The sequence below is a fragment of the Ambystoma mexicanum genome, chromosome 2p, assembly GCF_040938575.1.
Source record: "Ambystoma mexicanum isolate Mex_15411 chromosome 2p, UKY_AmexF1_1, whole genome shotgun sequence".
Classification (NCBI taxonomy): domain Eukaryota; kingdom Metazoa; phylum Chordata; class Amphibia; order Caudata; family Ambystomatidae; genus Ambystoma; species Ambystoma mexicanum.
The window spans coordinates 1,451,985,241-1,452,008,903 of NC_090923.1; the positions used below are offsets into that span (position 1 = coordinate 1,451,985,241).

Genomic DNA, 23,663 nt, shown 5'->3' on the forward strand with positions numbered 1-23,663 from the left:
GGGGAGGGTGCTATTCACTGGAGTGAAGGTGAAGATAGTGACAGCACTGTTAGAGGGTGAAGAAAGTGGAGATGGTGACTGTAGTTCCCAAAGGAGTGAAGGTGGGGAAGTGAGAAGACTGGGAGCACACAGACTAAAGTGGATAAAGGAGAGTGCCTTGGAAAGGAGAGACAGGACACTTGTAGAGATGCTAATAATAGAAGAGTGTACCATTGAAGAGTGGCAAAAGTAAAGTAAGAGATAGAGGTTGGAAGGAACACCCTGAGAGGGAAGAGCTGATGGAAGGCTTTAAGCGTGAAGAGGAAGCCTGGTGCAATACTGTCAGCGGGACACGAAGGCTGGTCAGAGATGCCAGGGCACTAGGGATAAAGGTTGGCATTACAAGCCACCAGGGAGACTGTAGAGTAGTTGGTTGACCTGCTACACTGCACAAAGAATGGGAGCACAGTATGCACACCAAGTTATAACAAACATTTCTACAGGGTTAGTAGATATTTAGTGAGGTGCAGAGGAGAAAAATACTGCCTGGACACTACGCAATGGTACAAAACAAGGAAAAGGAAGTGTCCACAGGCTGTGGATCACTCGCGTCCCCTGCACACTCAGGTTATTGCCAGTGGCAATCAATTGTTCAAAATGTTTCTCTAATACTCTTGAGGATCTGTTTCAGTACTCCATTTCTAGTCTGAACTGCTTACACAGCAAAGAGGAATAACTTAAAGTTGACTTAGAGTAACTGGCTAATTAGCCACCAACTGGGGTTATCTCAATCTGCACTTTGGTAATATTCATTTACACGCTTTCTTAATCTGTAGAGGTAATAATCATGCAGTCACTCGGTTATTGATTTCAGTAGAAAAATACAATTTATTAATACATGCCAGTCTATATTCAGCAATATTACCAATTGTTGATCATCATATAGTGTCATGTCTTCAATCAGAAAATATATACATTTTAGGTACAGTAGAGGCCTAACTACTGTTCCAAATAGATCAACGCGTTTCGGGAAGTAATTTTCCCTTCTTCAGGAGAAAAATATTCTATGTTAATAACTTTCAAACTTCATGTTTTCATAATCTGGGTTCTTCCGGACAATCTGTTTCCCTCTAGAGAAAATCACATAGAATACTTTTAGTCTATTGTTCTCCAATTGCAATGTGCGTGAATATTTTGTCATTTTTACATTTTTACAACTCAAATGTGTCTCTACCTCTCATTGGTGCCCCTTCGGTGTGTCTCCGGCTGGAGTAGTCAGTAATCAGGGTGGATGCCACACTAATGGTTGAAATGGAGAACATGGAGTCCAAATATTCAAAGAGAGGATACCCGAAAAATGTGATACTGGCAGCCAAAACAAGAACCACCCTCATATCTAGGGAAGACCTACTGAAGAAAACACCAGAGAAAAAAGAGATTCAATTCTTATATTCTTTGAAATATTGGGGAATCTGAAGAACAACAAACCACAGGTTAATAAGAACAAGGCCAGGAGGAGGAGAAAAGGGTAGGCGTCGATGTGAAACCAGTGCCAGAAGAGGCCTTTGAGAAGCAGTCAAGTCCTGACACTGATGAAACCAGACTCTACTGAAGGCTTTCTTTTATTGCCAAACTTTGTTTTATGTTGTCAACATCATCTTTAAAGATTGCTCTCCCTGCCTGTTTCTACCAATATCTGAGCAATAACCCTTGGTAGGCTCTTAGGATTTCTCTTCCAATCAGGTCTCTTCCAGTCTCTTGGATGTAGATCTCAGCAAGCTCTTGAACTTCACTTGCAATCTCCTCTCTTCCACTGCAAGTCTCTTTCCCTGGGGCTCCTCCTCTCTCCTCTCATGTTTGTGGCTTGGTCAGTGGGCCTTACTGCCAAGTACTGAGATCTTTTATAGTGCTCCTGATTAGTCTGATAAGTCTCTGGAGGATCCGGGGCAACACACTCGTCTTGGAAGCAAGACCATGCAGAGCAACCACCAGGGTTCGATCCCTGGGGCCGCGCTTAGAAACCTCTGGGTATTAAGCGCGTTATAAATAACCAATTACAATAATGTGTTTTATTTGTTGTTCCCCAGCTTGTGGCCCCTCTCTGGCCGTGATTGGTTAACCCCTCAATTGAGCCCTTTTTCAGATGTTTTCTTTGTTCTAATTAGTGTTCCGAACAATGGCTGATCTTAATCTCTGTTGGTGATTATTCCCTGTTGTAAACTATGCAATGGCCACCAAGAGTTTAAAAACCTGATTTGTCATTTTGAAGTAAGACGTAAAGTGTGTTCCAGTGATGCAGCACGAAGGCACTGCCTTTGGAGTCCCCAGTACTTTCTGGAGCGCAGGCATCTGGTTATACCTGTTGTGGGTGTATTTCCCACCTTCTCGGAGCAAGGAAACTGCGCTCTGGCTCGGGAGCATGCCTCTCGTCAAAAGCAACTGTATTGTTCAAATTCCCCTCTCAAATGCTGCTGACAATCGAGGGTATTTCTGATCTTGGTTTGGCCCCTGAAGAAACTATCAACTAGGCTTTGGTATACACGGGGTACAGTCTGCAAGGCTGAGGGGCAGTTCCTAAGGGAAACAGGACTGGCAGGCCCACCTTCCCTTAGTACATACCAAACTTTCAGTCATGGTACAATCCCTACACATGATGACATGAGGGCCTGCATGCAGGGGAGTTCTGGGGAAATTCCTCAGTACACCACCTCCAGGTAACTCCTCGCATAGTAGGCAGGGTCCCTGGAGTTGCCTCTGTCCCTAAAGTAGGGTTATGTAATGTGAACTAATCCAGGGGACTGCAGCACCTAGACCCGCATGCTACTCAGACATTCTGAAATCAGCCAGGCTCTCCCGTTGATTCAAATTAGAGACTGCCTATTGAACCAATTCCAGTCCTAAGGCACGCCTGGGTAGACACAGCCAGACTTGGTACCCAAAAGATCTGCCTGACCTCATTGCACACAGGGGTCATGGTAAGTAGGTGCTTTCATGTAGCCCTTGGTCTTCATGCGGTAGCTAGAGATAATGCGACTTCCCTGAACCCCTATTCCTAATGCTGCCCCAGGTATCCAACACTATACGTAAGGATCATCTACATAGGTTTCCATTGCAACATTTGAATATCAGATTAGAAGGTAATCTGTGAGTTGTAGGAGAATGCTTAGAACTGCAAAGAACACACACAGAAGTACAAAGATAGGGAAGGTTTATTCTTAAAAGTACATGATTTAACACAAACACTCTTCAGTTTATAATACAGTTATGACATCTAAAAAATGAAGACACAGAGGAACAGTCACACTAAGGCCTGACGCAGAGCTCCTCTGGAAGACTCACTGCTCAGTGGACCAGGACAGAGCAATGACCTCAGGACTGCTCCTGCCTTGTTCGAAACGTCTCTGTAGTAAAGGTCCCAGGTAAGAATCTGTATGTACAGGAAAGTAGGTAAGATGGGCTCATGCTGCATGGTCATGCTCAAAAGAGAAAGAAAGGCTGTATCCTGGCACTATAGACATTGTGTACATCCCCAAACATTTTAAGGCCCCCTATCGCTTTGTGTAACATGAGATCACCCTACTCTGTCTCTCTGCTTAGCTCTTGACATTAAAAGTCGCACTGCTTCTTTATGGAACTCTATGCTAGTACTGTGACTGTGGGCCCAGTGATAACAGCATTCACAGAGTCACTGCACAAATTACAATATAGCATTTCCTTTAACATTGATGGGTTTCATTCACCAAATACATTGTTTGTTGTTGTTGAGAGGACAGTGGAAGTCTGAAAGGGAAACTATATAGCACAAGGTAGGTTGTCTCAGCGTGATAACATATAAGGGATCAGAAGGGGATTAAAGTGGTGCTGGGTGGGTTTGAGGATGTTAGAGTGATAACGGATGGGAGATCTAAAGCAGGTCAAGGGTTGATAAGGGAATGATCAGGGAAGAAATTAGAGTAAAACTGGATTGGAGAGAGGAGAGCTGACCGTGATAGTGCATGCAACAGATAGGCGGCCATGAGTGTGCCTGATGTATTGGAGAGCGAACAATTATAATGGACTTTTGGGGTGCTGCTAACGATTACAAATGTGAAATTAGAGGTGGTTGGCATTAAGCTACAATTCCTGGAGCAGAGGTGGGCTCAGAGTGCTATTGGGTGGGTTAAGTAGAGGAGGGCTCAGAGTGTTATTTGAAAGGAGAGAGTGTACAGAGCTAAATGAAATGTGTGCACAGACTTGAAGGAATGGAGAAGGTAGGCCGGGGAACATGATCATACATTCCCACCCTATCTGTTCATTAGTCAATAAATACTGCCATTTCTCAACTTTTAGTAGTTTGTGCATCATATGAGTCAGTAGAAAATACAATCCTACCTCTTTGTTCCACCCATACTCTGTCTAGAGTGTTATCTAATGTTGGCTTGGCGTGGTCTCATATTGCTGGAACTTGGGGCCCCTCTCTGTGCCAATAGTTGGTTCCTCTCACTGTCAGGCACCTGTTCAACTTTCACTGGTCATTTGATTCCTTCCCTCTTTGTACCTTTGCATTGATGATAAGCTAGGGAAAATGTATTTTGTAATGTGGGAATAACAAGTGTAAGTCATAACAACGTAACAGATAGAAAGAAGAGGGCTCAGAATGATAACGGATACGGAAGCGAAAAAAGGCCAACAGTGAGAGCAGGCTGGACAGCAGCAAACGAAACAGGCTGGGCCAACGGCCACTTTCAAAAATTATTAAAACAGTATGAAATGTGTTACCTGCCCCAACTACTCAATCTACCTTACTTATCATCTTCCAATTGCAGCTGCTGTCTGTGATATGCGTGAGAGTAAGTAGTACCAGGACCGTTACAGGGCAAGTACATACCAGTGCACAGTAAAACAAAACCTACCACAGCTTAGGAATGGATCAAAGCCACCGTTCCAGTTAGTCATTTCTGCTGCTTTGGGGGTGGGTTCCGACAGCACTCAAAATAGACAACTGTTCTTTAGCATACATGCACAAATCATGCACAAATTATCCATTCCATTTGGGAAGACACTAGTTCAGTCTTGCCTTTACAGTCTGGGACTTCTAGTCCTGGATTTCCCCATTGCAAACCTAGGATAATATGCCCCAGAATGCAAAGTTATAACGGGGACTGGAATGGAATGGATAATGTTGGTATGTATACTTTAGGTAAGTGAAAGCCTGTAGGAAGAGCAGGAGAAGATTGCCATGGTTAATCTGCTTTGAGTGTGAATGCTCAGCAAGTTCTCAGAACATAAGACATAGACTTTGTGTTAGAACTCAAGCCAATGGACAAAATGGGCTGCTGGTGCACAATGCAATCTTCCCCTCAGGATGTTGTAGATCACCAATAATGAAAAGGAGCAGTAACACACGTATCTCTCCATCCCCAGTTCCAGAGGGGTAAAGGGAACAGAGCAGCTAGGACCAGCAAGGTACACCAGAGGTCAATATAATATTTAAGAGCACTCAGGACATTGAGATTCCTTCTTGGGAGTTTAAGATGGTGAGAAGCTTAGCCTTTTCCCACTTCGTGTAAGGAAACTGCCGGTGTCTCTGCCAGCCTTTGATTTGGATGAAGGTGGATTTCTCCTGGAGTACAGCATGTTTTTGTACAATCAGAAAAAACAGGAATAATCCATGCTATAAAAGCCACCATGTTTACACATGGCAACCATGATTAATGATCTAGGACAGACTACTGTGTGTGTATGCAAGGGAGTTTTACAACTGGGGCAGTAAATGGCATGTCTACCCGGGATCTTCCCAGATTATCATGCCATACCCTGCCTCAGACAGAAAATGGTAACTATCTGGTAGTGCGTGCCAATGAAGCGGTCTGCTCAGCAGGATAATATTGCTACAGCAAGATGAGCCTAGGAGGGGACTGCCTTGCCAGTACTGTATCCTCTGAGTACCCAGCATTCGCAGTACAAAGTCAACAGTGTGGCCTGGTTTCCCTGTACAGTATTATGAACTTTGCTAGCCTTCTCTCTAGAGACGAGCAGCATGGCCAGCCTCAGGATAGAAGGTTAGTAGCATTGCCAGTCTTCCATGTACATGATCCATAATGTACGCAATATTAATTGGACTTAGCCATCAGCAAACTGAATTATTCTAAATGAGATGCACAGTGAAACCAGTCTTCACAATGCAGGATCAGTATGTCCATTCTTCCCTTTGCAAGTCCAAAAGAGTGTCCTTTTTTCACTATACAAGATCCTTATCACGGTAGGTCTTCCCTGTACATAACCTACCAATTTGGCAGGTCTTCAGAGTACAGCGTCAACATCATGCTAGTCTTCCTATACATGATTAGTGTTACTCTCAGTCCTATCTGTGCAGGGTTCACAGCATGCCCAACCTTCTCTGTATAGAGTCAGCAATGTGGCGAGCCGCCTAGTGTGGCAAGTCCTCCATGAACAACATTCAGGAGAGTTTCTAGCCTTTTCTATACAGAATCAGCCACATGGCTAGCCTTCCTGGTACGGAATCAGCCACAAGGCCAGTCTTCCATGGGTTTACTGTCTCCATGTTGGACATTTTTACATACATGCCAAAACATGAATCACTCTCGACTTGGTGTGTATTGGGTTCATGGTCTACATTAAACATCTTGTTATCTGCAAGTGCTCTTCTATGTGTCTTTATAATAATAAAGATAGGATCTATGTGATTCCATTGAATCCATTTAATCTAATTAGATTCCATCGAAAAAAAGGTTTTTAAAAAATGGACTTCATCACAAATATATGACCCCCCCGCCCACAGCCCCACCATATCCCTTGCACATTTAGTACCCTAATCCCCCCCCAACATACATTTGCAGCAAAATTAGATGGAAACAAGTTGATGGAATCTTAATTCCATGAAATGTCTTACAATGGAGTCTAGATAGCCTTTCTGGAGTCCCAAGTGTAACATGTATACAGGCAGCATGTCTAGAACAGTTCTCATATATCCTGCAGGACCAGGAGTGTTTCCTGACTCCCATATATATTATTCTCCATAGGTAATGGGCGATCACTTCACCTGCACACAATGTTAAAATGCAAGAGTTCCATGGATGTCTAGGACTGATGACCAAGGTTCTCTAGGACACTGGCTTGAAAAGTCCCCATGCTTAGCAAGCTCATGCAAAATGGGACATGGCTTAATATCCACAGGAAAATGGGTATCTAACCGCGCTCTCTCACTAAGGTTGTTGGTGTCAACTGTCTATGAAGATGTGCATCTGATCATGACAAGCATATGTGTTTGAGCTCCACAGGGATACATGTATTTGACCTCCGCAGGAAGATATGTGTTTGACCTCCACAGTGAGTTGTCTGATCTCCATAGGACGTAGTATGTCAGAACTTCATAAAGAAAGATTTGTGTCTAATCTATGCAAGGTGATGTGTGTCTCACCTCCACAAGGAGATGGGTGTCTGGTCTCCAGAGAGAGTTATGTGTCTGACCACCAAAGGGATATGTGTCCCCCACAGGGGGGGGGGGGGGGCTGTGAGTCTAATATGTGTGACTGTTAGACAGGGAGGGCTTTATGATATCTTCACAAGTAAATGTGTTTCTGAAATGTTTTGCAAGGTAACACGATTCTGATCCTTGCAAGGAGCTACAAAGGTTCTGCTCGCTGCAGGAAGAAGCATTTCTGATCCTTGCATGAGAATGCTATTTTGATTCTTGAAGTGTAAATGTTTCTGATCTCTGAACCAAGGTGCATGCCAGATATCTGGAGCAAACAGTATTTCTGATCCCAGCGGAATGCCTTTCTCGTTTCTTGTGGCAGGTGCACATCTGGTCTCTGCAGGAAGAATAACATTTGGTTTCTTCAATAAGGTGCGTTTCTGATCCTTGTTGGGGAAAGCATGATTGATCTCTGCAGAGTGGTGCACATCTGATATCTGCAAGAAGGTGCATTTCTGATCCAGTCAAGGAGAGACACTTCTGTCCTCTGCAGGAAGGTGTGTTTCTGAGCGCTGCAAGGTAGTGCATTTCTGAACTTTATAGGGGAACCATTTTTTAGCTCTACAGGGATACATATTACTTCTCTCTGCAAGGAAGGCGTCTTTTGGGGCTCTTGAGAAGGAGATGCATTTTGGATTCCTTTCAGAAGTACTTCTGCAGGCACTTGCCTTTCTGATTTCCACAGGGAGTTCTTTTTGAGCTTTTGTCATGAAGGTGCCCTTGTGACATCTGCAGGCAAAGGTTTTTCATTATCTTCGTATGGATATGTGCTTATGACATATCGACAGGAAGATGTAGTTAGTACGCTGATGCACAGGCCTCCTATTCCAGCTAAAAAGAAACTCTTCCAAGAGCCATATAGAGTGCACTTCCTTTCCCTGTGGCGTACGGGTCCTCCTAGCACCTGACATCCACTCTGTGGTGTTTATGTGTTTCTTACACCAAGCGACTGCTCAAGTTCCTGTCTGCGTTGCTGAATCTGAAAGAAGAGAGAAACTTCCATAAGGTGTGGCAAAACTCAACAACACAAGTTTATTAACAAGAGAAAGCCCCCCTTCCTTCCTACTTGACTTGGACAAGGCTCTGCCAAAATTGTATTCAATTAGTTATATTCGATCAATGAAAATGATCCAGAAACATTAACTAAATCAACGTTTTTTTAAAAATGATCCACCAACACTTGTACTTTCGAAAAGCTCTGATTATTAAGATGGATTTCCAAAATCAACCCTGCGGGTGTTAGCAGTTTGCCAAAAATGATTGAACTCACAACAATAACATTAGAACAGCGATGATTTACATTACTGTTTCTATATATTCTGGGACTATTTGTGTATCAGTAGGCAAATGTCTAAATGGAGAGCAAATATAGGAACTATTCAACAGACCCCTTAACGCTTCCCAAGGTGGTAACAACACAATTGGGATGCATCTTGTGCACAGATGAATCCTGTTTTATCAGAGTACAAAATTGTCCTGGATTCTTGTTTTTAATGGATATTATAGTTGAGGCACAGGTATGTGTGTGTGTGTATATATATATATATATATATATATATATATTTTTAGATCCATAACTGAAGGCGAACCTTAATCTCATAGAAGGCAACACATTGTATAACATTTCAGCCTACTCTTTGGGAGGGCATTTTGATGTTCTAGGTATTTGCGTGTGCACATGGCACTTAATAACGTGATTTTATGAATTTTTGATCCCAATGTATTTGGCACCTTCATGAATATTTTAGGGAGAATTCTCAGAAATGTGCTAATTCCCTTCTACTTTAGAGACCCCCAGCTCTTTTGCTGGACTTTAGGACTTTTCATTTTTATTCTACAGGGAGTGAGATGTTTTTCCAACTCTCTTGTGTATTATTCTTTGATTTGAACACTGTGTTTCTTTTGGTTTTGGAGTCTGACAAACTCCATAGGCATCATCTTTTTACATTGTGACACACAGCACCTTCAGTGCAGTGGCACAGGGATGTCTTTCAGATTTCCCAAAGGTTTAAATACCTTCTCTTGGTTAAACTACTGTTTCCAAGAGCAGTGAAGAGAAATTGACTTTACATTTGTAACTTTCTAGACCCAGTACACATTATCTTACAACAGGGTGCTGGAGTGGTTACTTAGTATCCCCTTTGTCTAGTTTCTCAGGCAACATGTTTGTTACCCTTTCTACAATTAATGGCTGGTGGCAGTGGTTTTGCTTTTTCCTACCATTGTGTGTTTATACTGCGGGCTGCAATTGCAGCTGCAGCACAGCACCCATGGGTGCCCATTTTGTCAAAATGGCCCGATCTTCTTTTTTCGCCATTTCTTGTTGTCAAGGTCGTTCTTGAGATTTACTCTGTGCACCAAACCAGGTTTGGTCCCTTTGTTTGTTTCGTTTTTGGCGGGGTTCACTGCTGAAACCCGCCTCTGGCTCCAGCGTGTCGGGCAGGGCAGGAAAGTGAGTGAGGCGCCCAAAACTCCCTGTGCTTAATCCCCTTGGTTACAGGCATGCATCCAAAGGTGATTGGCTGGCTGGCTGGCGTGGAGGACAGCTACCCAGCTGTGCGAGTGACTGCTAGGCTGCACATGAATGGGAGAACCCTGCACAAAAGACGAGGTCTTTTAGACAGAAGGCAGTCGATCACTGGACGAAGGAATCCGAAGAAGAACTTGGAATAGATGCTTGCTGCAACTCCTGGACCGTTGGTTTGTCCGGTGAAGTCCTGCTGCAGTGCAGAAACTCCGAATTCGCCTCGACTAGAGAAGCCCTGCAAAGGACGACTCCTCCCCTTGGGTTGGTGGGACCAATCAACCCCAAGACAAACTCATCTGGAAATCCTCTCGAAGCTGGCTGTACTCCCATTGCTGCTGCAGGAGCCGAGTGCCAGGGAGAGGAACACTAGAATCGAGTGCATCGTCTTTAAGTCGGATCCGAGCTTCAGGAAGATCCTCCGGACTCCCATGAAGCAGGTCTAACCAAGCCTGAGCCACCTCAACAGAGTGCTGGAACCCAGAAGCAAGGAAAGCCCACAAGGTATCTGAGAACTGCGGTGACGCTATTCGCGAGAAGGTGTAACCGCAAAGTGCCGCTGATCTGAACTTTGCCCATTGCGGCTGCCGACCTTTGAACCGTAGTGCAGGAGTCTCCAGATGTCCTCCTTCTTGTCCCCACAACTGAGGCCCAGGAACAACAGGATCTGCTATACTACAACTGGACCAGAAGCCAGCTGGAACCAATTTCTTCAGACCTAAGGTACTGTGAATTTAGGGGTACTTACCTCTTGCTCTGTAGTTTGCTTGTCCTCAGTTGAGGCTTGCATATAATGCCTTTTGTAGTCGCTTGCAGCTCTGCCTTTCACAAGCCTTCCAGCTTGTGGCCCAACAGTGATTTATTTTTCTACAAAAACTCTCTAGAACAATGTGCAAGACTTTTTACTTACCTTCAAGAAGAACTTTAGCTTCCCAAGACTTTGCTCAATGTCCGCGCTCCCTGATATACTTTTCTATCCTCTGACTTTGTGCTTTGATCTGTCCCTCCAAGGAGTCACACATTATTTACTTGTGGAGCTGGGAAAGAGTTAATCTACATTGCATTGGAGGGTTTAAAAGTGCTTACCTGTTTGAGAAACGTGTTAACCATTGTTTTCTCCCTTAACCTTTTTGACACCAAACTCAGTATTGCTTTAAATGTACCAGCGATATATCAATACAGTGCCCTTACTACTGAAGTGACCTGAGGGTGTAGGAAGTGTCTGTGTGCCATCCCCAAAGGGTATCTACTGATTGTGTATTTTTGAAGTATATTTTAAGTGTTACATATTTGCTCTCTTCTAAAGAAGGCTTATTCAAACTGACTGTTAAATTAATAAATAATTGTTTAATCAAGAAACCTTGAGTATAGTTTTATTTGGATACTTGTCACTCTGTTGCAACCCTACAGGGGTTTGACCCCTCTTGAGATAAGCGTGGCTGCTCAGTCACTCTACCAACTTGTGTAGTACATGCTTGTACCAAAGGATGGGTTAACTTTTGCCAAGAGGCCAAGGCTGGTGCTGTCTCCCACAGGGTACTGCATACAGTCTTGGCTAACACTGCCTAATGTCTAATGTTATACAGTCATTTGTATGACAATTACATTTTTATCTGTAGTTGCTATATTTTAATGTGTATGTTTTATGGCACTGCCGAAAATAAACATGATAACTTCTAGTTAGACAGAGAAGTATACAAATATACAATGATTTATTAGGACTTTAAAATAACACACTAAACAATGAAACCTTCAGTTAAGTTTTATCATCCAACTTCTATAAAACTCATCTATACATCCATACGTGAGAGTTCTGACTCTATAACCCCTACACCTTACCTCAAAGACAGTTAAATAATTGAGAACATAAGCATATGCAAGACGTTCAATTACTGTGTGCAGTAAAGTGTGTGGAGAGAGAGAGAAACCGTTGATTCAAAACCAGTAAAAACAGGTCAGAAATCAGATTAGCAAAACAAAGATAAAAATACCTTTTGAGCAACCTAGAATTAGATCCCTAACTCTTAAGTCCAGCCCTAACAGGGGATGGGGCCTTGCAGCCAAGAGCTACCAGTTCCACAAGACATACTGTTCAGGCAGTTTTACTATTGGTTTGAGCAATGCCACTGGTTGCGATTTAGTGGTAGATGTAGTTTTTATGGCATTATGTGGTAAAATGCCTGAGTAAACAGTCACAAACACAGTAGAACAATATCTGCTGCCACCAACCCATCTTGGACACACTGTATTTGTAACCACAAAGTTACAAAAGAAAAGGTTATTAAGGATTCAGTATTCTAACCACACTTCACTTTAAGGTGCAACAGTGGGCAGAGCCTACAATGATTCCTTATGGGTATTGAGGATGAAAATACGTGCCTTTAGCACTTAAGAGGTTAAAAATAAAAGAAATTCACCAAGGGACACTAAGTCTCACAGTACAGATATTCTTAAAATGGATCAGTAACAATGAGCGCAAAAAAGTAAAGCAAAAGTCTTTACTTATCTCCAAAATGTTAGGTCAACAGCTAGAACAAAGCAAAAAAGAAAGGATGTCCCATTAAAGTCCATGGGAGTAAAGCAGCAACAACAACATCTTCCTTACATTGGAACAGATTTTCTGAACAATTTTTCAATCTCAAACTGAACTGGGACCACAGTACATCCACACCACCGCTGCTTGTGCTTGCACGCCTAGCATTTCTATTTTCCCCCAGTTCTCTCTTTTTATATCTTCTCTTCCTCTCCTTTCCCCTGACATTTAGAGTTTCATTGTGCTTCTTACTTGCATGGCCCTTGTGATCCCTTTGCCCCCTTTGTCTTTCCATGGTGAATAAAGAGAAAGGACTTTTCCAACAAGGGATATTTCCTGCATTAGCACCCTGGGTGGGGTAGCCAGTCAATCAGGTGGATAGGAAAGCGGACTGACACTACCAGTGAAAGCCTGCGTTCTATGCCACCTGGCGGCAAGCCCCCCTACCCGCCATCTTCTCCCCACCGACCCTGCTTTTTTTGTATCCCTCCCCCCAATTTCACTTACCTGTCAGCGGCGGCGAGTCCCGCTGTCGCAGCTGCTGCTGCTCCCCCCCCCCCGTCCCTGCTCTGGCCGCCATGGAAATCCTGCTCCTGCTCTGGCCATACAGAGCCCCGCCTTCCTATTCCATGGTGGCGGTGAGGGAGAATTTTCATTTCTGTGCTAATTCCCCTTCAACCTTAGAGACCCTCAGCTCTTTTGCTGGAATATGGACATTTTACTTTGAACTCCTGAGTGGGACCTTTTTCCTCCCTCTCATGTGTTTTTACCTGATTTGGATTTTATGTTTTCACTGTTTTTGGAGTCTGACAAACTCCATAGGCATCTGCTTTTTGTATGGTGACACACAGCACCTTCAGTGCAGTGCCACTGGGAACTCATTTGGGATTTCCCTTAAGGTTTAAATACCTTTAGTTGCATTCCCAAGAATAGTAAAATGAAATTGACTTTACTTACCTTTTCTTTTTGTAGGTCCAGCACACACCATCTTTCTTATGTGGAGTGCTGGGGGCTTAATTAGTAGCCCCTTATCTTACCACCTCCTGTAAAAAAATGGTGTTACCCTCACTACTTTAAATGGCTGGTGGCAGTGGTTTACTTTTTCCTACCATTGTGCTTTTCTACCGCAGGCTGAACCCTCAGCTGCAGTACAGCACCCATAGGTGACCATTTTGTCAAAATGGCCCGTCTTCTTTTTTTTGACATTTTCTGTTTGTGAGGTCCTTCTTGGCTTTTACTCTGTGTTTTGAGACAGGTTTGAGCTCTTTGTTTGTCTTGCCTTTGGCGGGCTTCAGCCCTGAAGCCTGCCCCTGGCTCCAGTGTGTCTAGAAGGACAGGATGCGTGGGAGGGTCCGGAAACTCCCCTGTCCTTTGTCTCCAGGTGTGCCTGCACGGAACCAGTCCCGATTGGCTGGCTGGCTGTCCTAAAAGGACAGCCTCCCTGTTGTGTGATTGAAAGCCTAGGTTGTGCATGAATGGGAATACCTGCTTAAAAGGCGAGGGTTTTGGGACTACAGGCAAAGTCGACCACTGGAAGAAACATCCGCCGATGAAACCGTGAAGAAATGCCCGCTGCTACCTCCTGGACCTTGAATTGCCCGGTGAAGCCCTGCTGCTGTGCCAACCTCCCTTTTCACCTCGACAGAGAATCTCCAGATGGAACGACTTCTCCCCTTGGGTTAGTGGGACCAACTAACCCCGAGACAAACTCCTCTTTGGCACAATCCCTGACTTGCTATGCCTCTCCGTTGCTGCAGAAGTCCAATGCCAGGAGTCCAGTGTCCACAGTAGAGTGCAACGTCTGCCGCGGAACGAATCCAGCGAAAAGCTCCAGGAGCCTCCTAAGGACACCCCAGAAGCAGGAAATCCCGATACAGGGTCCCCTCACCAGAGTGCAGGACCGAAGGAGCAAAGAAAGTCCAACCAACGTCCATCGTTCTGCATCAGTGCTGTTTGTGAAGCGCTGAAACCGTGAAGTGCCGCTGAAATGAAGAAAACCCGTAGCTGCCGACGACTATCCAGAGTACTGCCGCAGGAGCCCTCCAGACGTCCTCCCTCCTGTCCCCACGACTGAGGCTCAGGAATCAGGGTCTGCTTGGCTGTAGCAAGACTGAATCCAGCTGGCCCCTTTCTTATAACTTAAGGTGCTATTTCGGGTTGGGGGTACTTACCTTCTTGCCTTAAATCGTGCTGTCTCACTGGAGACTTGCACCTGCTTGCTTTCTGAGTTGATTTCAACTCCCTCTGCACAGGCTTAATAGCTGGTGTCCCCTACAAGTGATTTTTCTGAACGCTCTAACTTTGTGGAAGACTTTTATCCAAGAAGTGCATCAGAACTATAGCCTGTGTTCAAATGACTTTGGCTGTCCTGGCTCCCTAAAGGCACTCTACCAAATCCATTGACTTTGGTATTGCTTATCCCCCCATAGGTTGTAGCTTGGTAATCACTGCTACTGCTGGGAAAGGCTTATCTAGACTTCATTGGAGGACTCATTTGTTCTCACATTTCCCAAGAAACTGTTCTAACCTTTTTACTTCCCTTAACCATTCCTTTCTGCAACTCAGAACCTACAAAGTATATTGGTGTGATAAATAAATGCAAATACTATCCTTGTGATTGAAGTCACCTCAGGGTGTAGGAGAAAATTATTGAGCATATCCAAAGATTATTCACTGGCTTTATTAATTCTGAAAAGTAATTTCAAAGTGTATCCATATTGTTACAATCCTTTGCCTTTTTAAAGAATGCTTATTTAAAACTGATGTTAAATAAATAACTATTTAGAACCGAAACCTTGAGTGTAAGTGTTACTTGGCTACTTGTATTTACGTATTTCATTTGTACAGATTTACAGCTCACATTTACCCCTCTTGAGATGGCCTGGCTGCTCAGTCACACTACCAACTTGTGTAGTACAGACCTATACCAAAAGGTGGGATACCTAATACCAAGCAGATAAGTGTTGTGTAGTCTCACAGTGTTACTACTCAAATTCTTACCCAACACTGGTGGCAGGCGGTGGTATTGGTGTAGAGTGGTTACTTTGACTATTTGTTGTACTTTTGCCCAACTAAACCAGCCACAAGGCTAAGCTCCACCAAAATGATAAGCAACTTTTAACATGCATAGTATGGATAACTTTAATGAAACAGCCCTCACTAGCCTAACTGTAGATCAGCTGACAGATCTGTGTAAAGCTCGGGGTCTGACCCTGAAAAGAAAAAAATGTGAAATAATTACAAAGTTGTTAAATCACCAAAGCACGGGTAGTGTTAGGCAAGATGGGTTGCAGTACCCTGTGCGAGACTGCACCAGCCTTGTCCTCTTGGCAATAGTTAACCCAACCTTTGGTATAAGCATGTACTACACAAGTTGGTAGAGTGACTGAGCAGCCAGGCTTATCTCAAGAGGGGTCAATGTAAGCTGGGTGGTTGTAAAATAGAGATTCACAGTGACAAGTAGCCAAATAAACACTTACTCTCAAGGTTTCTTGATTAAACAATTATTTATTAATTTTACATTCAGTTGAATAAGCCTTCTTTAGAAGGGAGCAAATATATGTAACACAAAAATATACTTCAAAATACACACTGTTTCTGCAAATCAGTAGATACCCATTTGGGATGGCACACAGATACTTACTACACCCTGAGGTGACTTAAATAACTAGGACACTGTGGACATTGATATATCACGGGTACCTTTAGAGCAATACTGAGTTTGGTGTCAAAGATAAGGTTTGGGGAATAAAACAATGGTTAAGAAATATTCTTAAGCAGGTAAGTACTTTTTGAACCCCCCAATGCAAAGTAAATTAACCCTTTCCCAACTACACAAGTTATAGAATGTGTGACTTTTGTTGAGGGGTAGTTAAATCAAAACAGTCAGGGGATAGAAGAGTGTTTCAGGGAGGCAGGACAGCCAATGTTAATTGAACAAAAGTCTAGGTGAGCTGAAGCACTTCTTGAAGGTAAGTAAAAGTCTTGCACAATGTTTTAGAAGTCTTTGTAGAAAACGAAATCACTGTAGGGCGGCCACAAGCTGGGAGGCTTGTGAGGGGCAAAGCTGCAAGCAACTCTGCAAAAGCAACAAAGACAAGTCTCAACTGAAAACAAGCAAGGCTACAGAACAAGAGTTAAGTCCCCTTAGTTTTACAGTACCTTCGATTGGAAGAAATTGGTTCCAGCTGGCTTCTGTTCCTGTGTAGGTCTGCAGATCCTGTTGTTCCTGGGCCTCAGTTTTGGGGACAAGAGGGACAACGTCTGGGGACTCCTGCACTATATATTGAAGGTCGGCGGCAGCAATGGGCAAACTTCTGATCAGCGGCACGTTGCGGTTTCAGCTTCTCGCGGCTCTCGCAAATAGACTTTCCTTGCATCTGGGGTCCAGCACTCTGTTGAGGTAGCTCAGGCTTGGTCAGTCCTGCTTCATGGGAGTGCGGAGGATCTTCCTGGAGCTCGGGTCTGACTTAAAGACGACACTCGATTCTGGTGTTCCTCTCCCTGGCAATCGGTTCCTGCAGCAGCAATGGGAGTACAGCCAGCTCTGAGAGGATTTCCATATGATTTCCTCTAGGGGTCGATTGGTCCCACCAACTTAAGGGGAGAAGTCGTCCTTTATAGGGCTTGTCTAGTCGAGGCAAATTCAGAGCTTCAGCAATGCAGCAGGGCTTCATCGGGCAAACCAGCGGGCCAAGAGTTGCAGCAGGCATCTCTTCCAAATTCTTCTTTGGATTCCTTCATCCAGTGGTCGACTCTGCCTTTCACGCCAAAAGCCTCGCCTTTTATACAGGTTTCTCCCATTCATTTGCAGCCTTGCTGTCAATTACACAGCAGGGTGGCTGTCCTCCAAGGACAGCCAACCATCCAATCACCGTTGGGTGCATTCCTGTAACAAAGGGGATTAAGCACACAGAGTTTCGGGCACCTCCCTCACTTCCTGCCCCTGCCAGACACGCTGGAGCCAGAGGCGGGCTTTACCAGTGAATCCTGCCAAAGACAAAATGAACAAAGGGACCAAACTTGGTTTGCTGCGCAGAGAAAATCTCAAGAAGGACCTTTCCAACAAGAAATGGTGAAAAACGAAGACCGGGCCATTTTGACAAAATGGCCACCCATGGGTGCTTTACTGCAGCTGCAATTGCAGCCCACGGTAGAAACACACAATGGTAGGAAAAGGTAAACCACTGCCATCACCCATTAAATGTAGAAAGGGTAACATAAAGATGTTACATAAGAAACTAGACAAAGGTGATACTGAGTAACCCGGTGTCCAGTCAACTGGTCGACAACAAACTGGTCGACTGCAATTTGGTCGACACCATTTGGTCGAATGCCAAATGGTCGAATTTTTTTTTTTTTTTAATATATATGTGTTTTGTGGGTTTTCGTGTGGGGAAAAAAAAGAAAAAAGAAAAAAAAGGGGGTTGGGGGGGGGGGACCCCCCCAAAAAAAACAAAAAATGGGTAAAAAAAAAAAAAAAAAAATTCGACCATTTGGCATTCGACCAAATGGTGTCGACCAAATTGTCTGTCGACCAAATGTTTTCGACCATTTGACTGGTAACCGAGTAACCCCTCCAGCAACCTATTGTAAGATAGTGTGTGCTGGGTCTAGAACGTTACAAAATGTAAGTAAAGTCAATTTCACTTCGCTGCTGTTGGAAACAGTAGTTTCACCAAGAGAAGGTATTTAAACCTTTGGGAAATCTAAGAGACTTCCCTGTGCCACTGCACTGAAGGTGCTGTGTGTCACAATGTAAAGATGATGCCTATGGAGTTTGTCAGAGTCCAAAGTCAAAAGAAACACAGAATCCAAATCACAGAAAAATACATGAGAGTGGTAAAATGTTTTCACTCTCTCCAAGATTGAAATTAAAAGTCCTCTAGTCCAGCAAAAAGAGCTGGGGTCTCTAAGGTAGAAGGGAATTATCACATTTCCGAGAATTCTCCCTAACAAGTAGTAGGCTTGTAATACCTAACTGAAATGATGTGGTCCTGAAGCCCGCCAAAGGCATACGAACAAGGAGACCAAACCTGGTTTGGCGCGCAGAGACAACTCTAGAAGGACCTTTCCAAAAAGAAATGGTGAAAAAAGAAGACCGGGACCTGTTTAAACAAAAGGGGCTCAGATGCCATCTTGAAAACATGGCTCCCGTAAATTTAACGCTACCATTGTTCGCCGTCGGGGAAAAATCATGGTTGTTCGTTGTAAAACCACTGCCACCAGCCATTTTGATAGGAAAGGGTAGCATTTGACTGCTACAAAGGTTTCTAGACATAGGGGATACTAGGTAACCCATCCAGCACTCTATTGTAAGATAATGTGTACTGGGTCTAGGAATTTGGAAAGACTAGTAAAGTCAAATTCACTTTACATTCTCTAGGAAACGGTAGTTTATACCAGAGGAGGTATTTAAACTTTGGGACAGCCTAAAAAGGCTTCCCTGTGTCACTGCACTGAGGGTGCTGTGTGACAAAAATGAAAAGATGATGCCTATGGAGTTGTCTAAAACTCCCCAATCAAACAACACAAGAGTAAAACACACATCAAAATACATGTGATAGTGGGGAAAAAGGCTCACACTCTCTCCAGGTAAAAAATCAAGTCCTCAAAATCCAGCAAAGTTGCTGGGGGTCTCTAAGGTGAAGGGAATTAGCACATTTATGAGAATTCTCCCTAACACTCACCGACATGTAAGTAGGTACTGAAGCCCTTAGCTATTCGCAAATGTAACATCTGCCTACATGAGGCACGCGCACACAGCATGAAGCATCACATAAGGTAATTCCGTAACACCGAGCCGTACATTACTAGCACCTGAGATTCTTTGAGAATATGGAATACCAGTCCCCACACCATTTAGACACGTTCAGTTCTCATTAAAACACAAGCATGTTGCTTTTATCGCAACCTTATCAAAGAAGGACTATAACATCTGCTATTATATGGATTATGCACAATGTATACAGCAGCGTACATTGAATATTTATCATACGTAACAGATCTCACTTAAAGATACCCCATCATCCGAAAGAATGAACGGCAAGTAAACATTATGGCCGCCATCCCGTTGCCCCTGGTTACAGGGCCAGCGGGACGTGAGGCGTATGTGATGCTGCTGTGTTCCCGAACACATAGGGTTACGACGTCTAGTAACAGCAAGCCATAAACAATATAGCCAGACCACAGACAAGCGCACGCTGGATTACATCCAGTCGGCGCTCCTTCACGCTCGAGAGTAAGGTAAGATCCTGATAACAGACAGACCACTGGCTACTATATCGAACTATGATCATACTAAAATAAGGGAATACTTAGCAATCCTTTCATTTTTAGGTTAATGTCCACAAGCGGAGAACATGCCTGCAGGTATGTTCTTTCATTTGCAAATATCCATCGGAATGACATAGGCAAGTGTTAAGGCCAATTTTCATTTTGGTGTCTAATTCCTCCCTCCTTAGAGACCCCCAGCTCTTTTGCTGGACTTTGGGACTTTTAATTTTAACCTTGGAGTGAGTGAGCCCTTTTTCTCACTCACCCATGTGGTGTTCTCTGATTTGGATTCTGTATTCTTTTTGTTTTTGAAGTCTGACAAACTCCATAGGCATCCTCCTTTTTACATCGTGACACACAGCACCTTCAGTGCATTGGCACAGGGAAATCTTTTAGATTTCCCAAAGGTTTAAATGCCTTCTCTTGGTTAAACTACTGTTTTCAAGAGAAGTGAAGCGAAATTGACTTTACTTAAATGTGTAACTTTCTAGACCGAGCACACACTATCTTACAATAGGGTGCTGGAGGGGTTACTTAATATCCCCTTTGTCTAGTTTCTCATGTAACATTTTTATGTTACCCTTTCTACAATTAATGGGTGATGGCAGTGGTTTACTTTTTCCTACCATTGTGTGTTTCTACCGCGGGCTGCAATTGCAGCTGCAGTAAAGCACCCATAGGTGGCCATTTTGTCAAAATGGCCCCGGTCTTCTTTTTTCGCCATTTCTTTTTGGAAAGGTCCTTCTTGAGATTTACTCCGTGTGCCAAACCAGATTTGGTCCCTTTGTTAATTATGTCTTTGGCGGGGTTCACTGCTGAAGCCCGCCTATGGCTCCAGCGTGTCTGGCAGGGCAGGAAGTGAGGGAGGTGCCCGGAACTCCCTCTGATTAATCCCCTTGGTTACAGGAATGCACCCAAAGGTGATTGGCTGGCTGTCCTTGGAGGACAGCCACCCTGCTGTGTGAGTGGCAGCTAGGCTGCAAATTAATGGGTGAAACCTGCATAAACGGCAAGGTATTTTGCTTGGAAGGCAGAGTCGACCACTGGATGAAAGAACCGAAGAAGACCTTGAAGAGGACGGCTGCTGCAACTCCTGGACCGTTGGTTTGCCCGGTGAAGCCCTGCTGCAGGTCCGAATCGCCAAGTTCGCATCCACAGAGAAGCTCCTGCAAGGACGACTTCTCCCTTTGAGTTGGTGGGACCAATCAACTCCAAAGTAAGCCACCTGGACACCCATCTCGGAGCTGGTTGAATTTCCTCAGAGTTGCTGCAGGAACCGTGTAGCTAGGGAGAGAGACACATGATTGTGTGCGTTACTTTTAAGCTGGCCTAAAGCTTTTGGAAGATCCTCCAGACTCCCACGAAGCAGGACTGACCAAGCCTGAGCCCCCTCAGAAGAGTGCGGGACACCAGAAGCAAGGACAGTCCACCTTGAGAGCCAGGAACCGCGTATATTGCCATTTGCTTTACTGCAAGGAGCTGAAACGCAAAACAGCTACTGAAAGTAACGTTTGCCGGTTGCCAGTTTTGACAGTGCCAGTGCAGTGCTGGAGTCCCCTGACGTCCTCCCACTTGTCCCCACGACTGAGGCCCAGGAACAGCGAGATCTGCAGAGCTGCACAGGAACATAAGTCTTCAGCTGCATTTATTCTTCTTTACCAAAGTACTGTAAAACGAGTATAAGAGAACTTAACTCTTACTGTAGAAGTGCTTGTAACTTCCACAACTCACAAGTCTAATCAGCTTGTGGCCCTACATTTTATTCTTCTTTTCATCAAAGACTCCTAAGAACTTGTGCAAAGACTTTTCCATTACTTACCATAAGTGCTTTATCCTATCCAAGACTTTTGGCCATTGACTTTGGCTTAGCCTATTGAATTGAATGACTCTTCTAGTGAACTCAAAGTATTTGTCCTGCTTATGAATAATTGTAATTTCTCGTGTTCTAATACCTTTGCCTTTTACCAACTTATTAAGAGTATTCTGAATGCCAACAGTAAGGTATTAAGGTCCGCAGCACCGTTATTACTGAAGTCACCTGTGGGTGTAGGTTGTGTCTGTGGGCCATCCCAAAAGGGCCTCGTCTGATTCAGAAACTCAGAGTGTACAGCATTGAAGTATATTTGTGTGTTACTATTCTATTGCTCCCTTCTGAAGAAGGCTTTATAACTGACTGATAAATAAATTATTAAATGTTTATGCAAGAAACCTTGAGTGAAAGAGTTTATTTGAATACCTGTAACTGAATCTTTGTGTAACTCCACTAACGCTCACATTTCCCCTCTTGGGATAAGCCTGGCTGCTCAGCACGCTACCAAAACTGCGTAGTACAATCTTATACCAAAGGTTTGGTTGCCTATACCTGTAGTTATGGTTGCTTGTAGTGTTCCCAGAGGATACTGCATTTGAACTTTGCCTAACAGGCACCCATGGGTGCCTTACTGCAGCTGCGAACACAGCCGTGGTAAAAACACAAAATGGTAGTGTTAGGGAGAATTCTCAGAAATGTGCCACTTCCTTCTACCTTAGAGACCCCCGGCAATTTTGCTGGATTTTGAGGACTTGTTTTTTTTTAACCTGGAGAGAGTGAGGCCCTTTTTCCCACTCTCTCATGTATTTTAATGTGATTTATGAACTCTCTCTTGGGTGTGGAGTCTAACAAACTCCATAGGCATCATCTTTTGCATAGTGGCACACAGCACCTTTAGTGCAGTGATACAGGGAAGTCTCTTAGATTCCTCCAAGGTTTAAATACCTTATCTGGGATAAACTACTGTTTCCCAGAGCAGTAAAGTGAAATTGCCTTTACTTACAATTATAACTTTCTAGACCCAGCACACACTACCTTGCAATAGGGTGCTGGAGGGGTTACTTAGTATCCCCTTTGTCTAACTTCTCATGCAACAATGTTATGTTACCCTTTCCTCACTGAATGGCTGGTGGCAGTGGTTTCATTTTTACTACTATGGTGTGCAGTTACCGCAGGCTGCGTTCGCAGAGGCAGTAAAGCACCCAAGGGTACATTTTTTGTCAAAATGGTCCCGGTCTTCTTTTTTCGCCATTTCTTTGTGGAAGGGACCTTCTTCAGATTTACTCTGCACGCCAAACCAGGTTTGGTCCCTTTGTTCGTGTTGCCTTTGGCGGGATTTACAAGTGAAGCCCGCCTCTGGCTCCAGGGTGTCTGCATTAGGCAGGAAGTGAGGGAGGTGCCCGAAACTCCCTGTGCTTAGTCTCCTAGGAGACCCAAATGCACTCTGTGATGATTGGCTGGCTGACTGTCCGGCAAGCACAGCCACCCTGCTGGGTGACTGACAGCTAGACTGGAATGAAAGGGAGAGAACTGTATAAAAGACGAGTCTTTTGGCTTGGAAGGCAGAGTCGACCACTGGACGAAGGAACCGAAGAAGAACTTGAAGAGGACGCCTGCTGCAACTCCTGGACCGTTGGTTTGCCCAGTGAAGCCCTGCTGCAGTGCCGAAACGCCAAGTTCGCATCGACAGAGAAGCCCCTGCAAGGACAACTTCTCCCCTTGAGTTGGTGGGACCAATCACCTGGACATCCATCTCGGAGCTGGTTGAATTTCCAGAGTTGCTGCTGGAAACGGTAGGGCCAGGGAGAGGAACACCAGTTTGTGTGCGTTGCTTTTAGGTTGGCGAAGAGCTCCAGGAAGATCCTCCGGACTCCCACAAAGCAAGGACTGACCAAGCCTGAGCCCCCTCAACAGAGTGCGGGACCCCAGAAGCAAGGATGGTCCATCTCGACAGCCAGGAACCGCAGTGTGGTAGACGCGAGGAGCTGAAACACTGAACAGCCACTGAAAGTGAAGTTTGCCAGTTGCAAGTTTTGACCATCCCAGTGCAGTGCATGAGTCCCCC

The 23,663-nt window shown here is 44.3% G+C and overlaps 1 protein-coding gene across 6 annotated transcripts in view; it reads right to left on the reverse strand.

The window, feature by feature from the left end:
• Positions 1 to 3,170: 3,170 nt before the first annotated feature.
• The window catches only part of SMARCD3 (SWI/SNF related BAF chromatin remodeling complex subunit D3), a 764,638-nt gene continuing 744,145 nt past the window's right edge, over positions 3,171 to 23,663 (reverse strand). For all 6 annotated transcript variants that reach the window (XM_069646019.1, XM_069646022.1, XM_069646020.1 and 3 more), the window contains one exon: positions 3,171 to 8,435. In XM_069646019.1, coding sequence (XP_069502120.1) covers positions 8,382 to 8,435 — 54 coding nt within the window. In that variant the 3' untranslated portion in view covers positions 3,171 to 8,381. The remainder of the gene's footprint in view (positions 8,436 to 23,663) is intronic.